This window comes from Nanorana parkeri, unplaced genomic scaffold (genome assembly GCF_000935625.1).
Source record: "Nanorana parkeri isolate BGI_ZX_2015 unplaced genomic scaffold, ASM93562v1 scaffold616, whole genome shotgun sequence".
Classification (NCBI taxonomy): Eukaryota; Metazoa; Chordata; class Amphibia; order Anura; family Dicroglossidae; genus Nanorana; species Nanorana parkeri.
This window is the reverse complement of record NW_017306884.1, coordinates 501,861-509,989: the sequence shown is the minus strand read 5'-3', so window position 1 is coordinate 509,989 and position 8,129 is coordinate 501,861. Positions and strand designations below refer to the sequence as shown.

General features: G+C 40.6%; 1 protein-coding gene across 1 annotated transcript in view; it reads right to left on the bottom strand.

Annotated features, from left to right (window-relative positions):
- The window catches only part of AOAH (acyloxyacyl hydrolase), a 102,226-nt gene that overhangs the window by 57,887 nt on the left and 36,210 nt on the right, over nucleotides 1-8,129 (bottom strand). Inside the window, exon 6 of the mRNA XM_018562939.1 lies at nucleotides 709-774. Within this exon, the coding sequence (XP_018418441.1) occupies nucleotides 709-774 (66 nt within the window). The remainder of the gene's footprint in view (nucleotides 1-708; nucleotides 775-8,129) is intronic.

Sequence of the window (8,129 nt, the reverse complement as noted above, 5' to 3'; positions counted from 1 at the left end):
CCCCCCCCCCCCCCAGCCAGTGGAGCATTGAGTCGGCTTCCCGGCCAATCAGGAAGCCAAGCAGCGTGTAATGTCTCGCCGCCTAGGTTCCTGATTGGTCGGGAAGCCGGCCAATATAGAAGCCGGACGGAGAGTCATTACCCTCTCCCTGGCTTTCAAAATGGCCAGAAAGCTTTATGCTCCCTCGTCACCCGGTGACAAAGGAGCATGGAATCGGCTCCCCGGCCAATCAGGAAGCCGGGCGCCATGTAATGACTTGTTGCCCGGCTTCGTGATTGACCAGCTTCTCGACCAATCAGGAAGCCGGGCAACTAGTCATTACAGGGCACCCGGCTTCCTGATTGGCCAGAAAGCAGGCTCCATGCTCCCTTGTCACATGGTAACAAGGGAGCACCAGGCGCCTTGGCTTTCTTAATAGGACTTCCGGTATCAGCATTCGGTATCGGCGAGTATCGAAAAAAAACATCGGTACTCATACTCGATGAAAAACGATATCGGTGCATCCTTAATGTCTTTATATAGGAACATAATATCAACGTCACAATGTCTTTATAGAACGGATCGTTAATAAATATGACAGCTTAACACATTTTGCATGTGTACATTTTTGCATTGAAAATCTTACAAACTTTTTATTACAATGATTAATTTTTCTGCATAATTCCAAAATAATTGACCAACACATCCTTTCTTTACATTTACACTTACCCATACTGCATAGTCAGAGTTCTTTAACAGCCTTTCAGTTTGCTTGATTGATTCCTTTAATCCCATCTTAAAAGAATAGAAATAAATATATTCAGTTTAACTTCTTTTTATAGGACTTGGTATGGCCCATTAAAGGACCTAAAGGATGCCTAGCCCATTCACTAACCAGAATTCTGCTGATACCATACATGAATACAAATCTTGTAGGAGGGCAGGGCTGCTAAACCATAATGACATCTTCCCATATTCTCATTATTTTTAACATAAAACTGAGCTTGGTATAAAATAGTTTTCACAACTATGGCTACGCAAACTAAAACTAGTCTTCTACTATATCAGTATCTTGATGCTCAGTGGTCCTGCACTGTTACTGCACTGGTACATATGGTACATTGTCGCTACATGTATATTACTTGTATTAAAGGAATCAAACATGTCATTGTTTGAAAGCTTTGTGATTGGTAAAAAAGCAGCAGATGATGGACTTAACAACAGGATGTCAAATGTCTAAAAATATGGGAACCCTAAGCATCAATTTATTTTAAAAGAAGGCTGCTAAATGACTCCAAAATTGGTTCATACCCACCTGATGTACCTACATCTTTCATTCCAAGCTGGTAGCATAATTAGGGTGCTCTAGACATCTCCATTTATTATAACTGTGAAATGTGAATTTCCACCTGGCATACTGTGGCTTCAGAGTAAGTGGGCATATAGCCCATTAATGCCAATTGTGTCAGTGATTAATGCAAATGTTATAAAAGTAAGACTGAAGTGATTTGCCTTGGTGTTTTGTCAGTTTGGCTGCCTTGCAATTTATCTTTCAATGACAAAACCTATAAATTCTTTTTTGCTTGTAGTGTTAAAAGTGTCTAAAATAATTTTTGAAGGTTATTTTGCATTTCCTTTTAGAGGGCTGTGATGACTCAATTGTTTATCAGGGAAAGTGCAGAACGCATATGATTCACCATTCCTAATGACCTTACCTAACCCGTGTATGAAGTTTTTCCTCCAGTTTGTTATACAAGATTCTTTAGATTTACTTTAAACTAAAATGTATGTATTTTGAGTCTAAACATGTCCCAAATCTAGTTGCTATGTGATGCCTGAGCCTCATAAAGTAAATAATAACATTTTCTCTACCTTCACTGAGTGAACCAAGGACTCCTTTATTTGTATTACACTTGCTACCCTCCCAGACACTGCAGCGAACAGTGGGAGGTTTCCAAAAACAGAGGCAGTGCTGCAAAACCAGAAAGCAGTGGGCAGGACTAGGTGTGGCCAGCTGATGATTGACAAGCTATAGGCTTATAAATCAGCAGTGACAATGCTGATAGCCATGCCCCCTGCAGCATCTTCTCATCACACTATCGTGTAAGTAGCCAAAGCCTACATGAGAGCGACAATGCTGCTGTATTCAGGAGTAGTACAGCTTCATTGCCACACCATCACAGGAAGCTGTATTAGGTGGACTTTACTGGCAGGATCAACAAGTATTTGTGGTACATTTCAAGGGAACTAAGAGAAAACTCTAACTGCAGATGCACTTATAATGAAGTGCAGCACTTCATTATATGCTTTTTAAAGGGAGGTCATACTGTAGTTCTACTTTAATTAGAAGTTTCCTGTCTTCTGGGGATCCTTCTATGTAGTAACTGTCACTCTTGACCCCAATCCAGTGCCGGGCAGCCAATAAGCAAACAGGTGGTGCGTTAAAGGGCTAGGTGTAACGTTGTTCGGTGTTCAAGCAATGCATCACTATGCCTAAGCCAAGCCCCCATGTCTCCATTGACCCCTGTGCGCCTGTGTCCTCCAGTAACCCCTGGTCTCCAGTGTCCTCCAGTGACCCCTGTGCCTCATTTGACCTCTGTGCTCCTGTGTCTTGTAGTAGTTCCTGCTCTCCAGTATCCTACAGTGACCCCTGAACTCCTGTGCCTCCTTTGACCCCTGTGATCCTGAGTTCTCCAGTGATCCCTGCAATCATATGCCTGCAGTGACTCTGTATCCCCTGTGCACCCCAGTGACCCCAATGTCTCCCGTGACTCCAAGTGCGCCTGTGCCTCCAGCGACTCTGTGTCCCATGTGCACTCCAGTCACCCAAGCACGCCACTGATGCTGTGACTTCCCTCTCTCTATTGACATCAAAGTCTGTGGTGACTGGTGACCCCTGTTTATTCCTGTGTCTCCACAGGTGATCCCTGTACATTCCTCGCTCTCCAGCGACTCCTGTGTCTGCAGTGACCCCAGCATTTCCAGGTACCCTGCACTGCTGTGTCTTCAGCGACTCCTGGGTCTCCAGTGACTCGTGTGCATTCCTGTGTCTCAATTGACTCTTGTATCTCCAGTGACCCAGTTTGAAGTTACCTCTGCGCTCTTATGTCTCCAGTCACTTCTATGTCTTCAGTGACCCCTGTGCTCCTGTGTCCTCAGTGACCTCTCAGATTGCTTTGTCACCCAGTAACCCGTCTATCCTTTATCATATACATAGAACATCCTGTCTCATGCAGTGATTTGAGAGCATCCAGTAACATCCTTTGACTCCAATATGCCCAAAGCACCTCTGTGACATCTGTGTTTCCATACAGGTTAAGGCATGCTGCAGTAACAGAAATCAGTAGTGACCTCTTACAGACACTTGCCATGAATGGGTTTGCATTTCTTGGTGGCAGTTCTGTATTTAGATATGATGCTGAACTAGGCAGACCTGAATGAGGGTTGCCTTTTGTACAAGCTCCAACTTTTGTATCATTAGATTGTTTTACATATCTTACAACAAAAGCTAGAATGTGTTGTTGGAGAATGCATTCCATCTTCTTAAATGGATAGCTGTTCTTTAATTGTACAAATTAACAAAGAGGAGAAAGAAGGTTTTCTTCATGATTCTTGAACAGTAGGGAGTCATCTGACTCCTCCCAACCTACATGTCCCCTTATAGTACATTTTCTAACTTTAATCACAAAATGCTTAGAACATTGATCAAAAAGTGTCATCATGGTAAATACAGCCCTGTGTGGGTTAAGTACATATTTACTTCTGTCAGCTTTTCATTACTGGGCCTCCATTGGAGGAGGTTTTTACATTTCCCATTTGGTCACCTAGACAAATAGGTAGGGGAATGCCCTAAAGAAGTCACAGATAGCAATTACACATTGACCAGTGTAAATGACAAAGGTAAAACAATGGTTTTAGGTAGTGTGGTAGGCCTCTATGGGACCTCCCCAACCTGTACAATGATCCTGATGCCTGGGTTGCATTGTATATGAGTGGCTAGATTGGGTGTGTAGTTGTAGTTGACAGGCATCATGCTACAGGGAAATGTTGTGAACTGTTATAGATTCCAAGCAGTCTGGGCTTTTTATTCTAAACGGATACTCCCCTATAATTTGACATGGTGATTAGGGCTATACTAAACTCAACAAAAGTTACTGCTAAAATGACCATATGCCTCATGCTATCAAATGACATTCTTGTCTAGTGATTTTAACTAAAATATATGAATTTATTAGATATGCAAATATGTCTTTTGCAGTTTATGAAATAAAGTAGGGTTGCACAGATACCAAGTACAGTACTCAGTACAAGTACCGATACTTTTGAGCTCCAAGACTAGACTAGAGAAAAATACAAAAATTAGGAGGCAGCTGTCATGTGTAAGGAGCACATGGAGCTCCTGGGATTTGTACATCTCTGTTTTAATGTACGATTTTGTTTTTATAAATATAAATAAAGGGATGCACAGATACCAGTTTCGCGAGTACGAGTACTGGTACTTGCTGAGTAATTCCAAGTACGAGTACTGATACATTTGTGTTTATTATCATGTGACAGTTTTTGTAAAACAATACAGACTGATGATTTCAGGACAGTGGTGGAGCGCCAGAGCCAGGTCCCAGCTGCAACCGCTGCAACCTCCGGTAGTTCTCATGAAAATGCCAAGTATCGGCACTGGTACTCGAAAAGTATCTGTGCATCCCTAAAATAAAGCAATCGTTTTGTGCGTGTGTGTGTGTATGTACTTGTTCACTCTTCTCCATATACTGATATAAAAGGTACGAAGGCAGCTAGACTTGTATGAAATATTGATTAAAGCAGCAAATCTGTATTTATTTCAGAAATATGCATTACACATTCTTATTTATCTTCTTGTATTGCACATAACTTACATTGATTGTCCCATTTTATATGTTTATACTTTGACTGGAAGTGCTACTGCAGATGTGTCCTGTCTAGAATTACATTAAAACCTGTGGGCATAATGAGACTCAATATTTTTATGATTGATGAAACTACAGCTTGCAAAGCAGATGGCTGACAATTATACTAGGATGTTGTGTCTGGGGTTAAACTAATCACTATGCAACTCTTCATACAGTAGTAAGCATTATCTTTACATTGCTTTATGGCTCTGTTCTCCTTCTTAATTTTATTAGCATATTTAACAATTTTGCTAATTCAAGAACATCAATATTTAGAGAATGTGGTTAATAGTTGTACACTGGGATTATACTAACAACAAGTATAGTACATGGAGTTGCAGGGAGAAAACCTTAATCAAAGCGTGCAAAGCGTGCAAAGTGTATGTCCAAAAAACCAAAGCTAGAACCTCTGTTGTGTTTTACAGCTTGCCTCTATCGGGTTCCATTAGACTGATATCTTCTTACTTACTAAGGCTAGCCATACACAGCTTGAAATTCAGCAGGAAATTCAAGCTGTGAATGGCCCTGTTGGCACCACCCAGCTTGACAAATTTGACTAAAAAAATCGAAGGAGCAAGGGGGAAAAATGTCGGCCGAACAGTGACTGCATCCATTCAGATGATCAGAAAACAATAGCCAGCAGGGAAGATGTCCCCATCCAAGGTGTTTAGTGTGGATCAGGGAAATGAATATCTCTCATTGAGGCAGTGGGGCTGAACCCCAAAGGGGTGGATTTAATAAATGCTAATAGGCTGTTAACATTGCATGATCATTGTGACGGACTCCCTGGCACCCCGACTGAGCACCTCCGTCAGTGATATGGCTTCCCAAATGGAACGTATTCCAAACCCTGTTACCATTACCTCAAGAATCAGGCAGAACTCCTTTTGAGGTAAGCAGAATGACACAAGCCTTTATTAACACAAAGCATTGGAGTTTTATAGGAAGAAGCCCACCCCCTCCGGTCTAGAACGAACCGGTATCAACCACTTTGTAGGAGGCTGCTTTGTCCCAATACACACTTCGAGCTGAGAGTCTAACAATGGGCTGATTAGTTTAACAGATAGGTGTGGATGGGGGATGGGAGGATAAACAAAGAGACATACACACAGTGCCTTCCCCAGCGTTAGCAATACACAGCCTGGATTTGTCACAATCATTTTCCCTAAGCTTAGAGAATAAGGTGAACCTCTGCTAACTTCCATCATCCAATCATGAGCAAGCAAAAATACAGATTTTTTATACCCTTTGCAGTTGTTTGGGTATTCTTTGCAAAGTTGATTTTTACCACATTCACTAAGCAAAAAAAAACTCTGCAATTCCCTTACAAAGTGAACAGCAGATTTGCCTTCAGTAAATCAACCCCAAAGTTTCTACTTCCTCTGAGTGAATTATAAAAAGCCTTTTTCTGAAACATGAAAATAGACAATTTTAAAATGACAAACTGTGTTGTTTTCCATTACTGCAGTACTTTTAGGCAGTAGAAATACAGGGTATAATTACCTGGCATTAGCATCCATCCTGGCACAAAAATGTGCAACTTTAAACCCAAAGTCCTTAGTTACCAGGAGACCTGAATGCTTTTAATGCATCTGCTGACTGTGTTTTATTATTGATCAGTACATCACTTAGTATATACTGTAAGTTCCATATGCTTACGTTATACTCACAATTTTGTTTTTCTACAGCTTTTAAGATACAGACCATTCTGAACTAGTTGCTTTTGTAACATTGTAACATTCCGTTTTTAAACAGTTTCACAATGAATCATCTATAGTGTGTTATAGATGTCATATTCACTGTAGAATGATTAATACACACAGGCGTGATTTATCATGTCATATATAAGAATGTTTAGGAAATGAGTTTGTAAAAATGAAAATCTACAATAATGTATTTACAGCATGTACCTCATTTTTTTTTTTTGCACCAGGAGAGTGAGAGAATGAAGGCAGGAAAACTATGCAAGAAAGATTACATACAGTAGATGAACTGCGTCTTTATTGAAGGTGAACAGATCATCTGTAACAGACCTTTTTCTAACTATTAGACTATGTTTTGGAAATTCTGACAAATGTACTAATTACCAAGATTGGAGCAATTTTGTATTTATATAATGGAGCTTTTTCTATAACTACACGTATATATATATATAAAGTCAGTATAGCTTGGCGGGAGCGCTAGGCTTGCTTTGAAGTCAGCAGAGACCACAATATAACTCCAGCCAATATATTTTTGTAGCTTTAAACACAATGGAAAAGGGTAAGAACCCCTGTTTCAGTCAAAGGCTTCATTAAGCAGATTTTCTTTTACTTCCTTTGACAGTGATCATTTTATGACTAGGGATGAGCTCAGGAAATGCGCTTTGAACACGGAAGGAAGCCACCCAGTTAGGTGCAGCTGGTTAATTCCCTGCCCGCAGCTGGATATAAGCAAAGGGGCAGAATGCGGTGATGTCATTGACCTTATATGGCTTCATAGCTATATTTGGTCAATGACATTGACCTAACTTGGCCATTGTAGTAGAATACAAGTCACTTGATCTTAAGGGGGTGATTTACTAACCTAAACACACGCACGCACCAGGTGCGTGTGATTTTCACACAGCAAAACGTATTTATCAACCAAAAAGTCTCTAAAAGCATATTTCCACTAATGCCATATATGGAAAAATCATGCACATGATGCATATATAATGCTGCTTCACAGTTTAGACAAAAATGGTTAGCTCATGCATTTACATTCCTGCATTCATCAACGCAAGCAACACAACATAGAGCTAATTTACACAACATCACCTTGCAATTCATGCCTGGCTTTGCACAACACACCTGCTGGGTGTGTACACACTACAAAGGTGTTTAGATTCCACCCATAGATCATGCTGGGAGGGAACACACTACAGAGGTGTATACATGTTTGTGGTGTGTTTATAAGGTTAGTAAATCAACCCCTAAGGTTCAATATATGGGTGAAAGTTTGTAGTAGATCAGTATGAGATATATTGGGGGTCTATGGCAACAATTATAACTTACAGAACAATTAATAACCCAATATAAGCATGAGGAAACCCAGACAAACAAAGACAGAGCATAACAATTCCATTAATATTGTGTGTGATATGTACCCCATATCTCAGCTCTGCAAAGCAAGAGTAATAACCACTTAGACACCATCCGAATTTGGCTCTTCCATAATCTCCTTTAAGCTGGCCATACAGCTTAT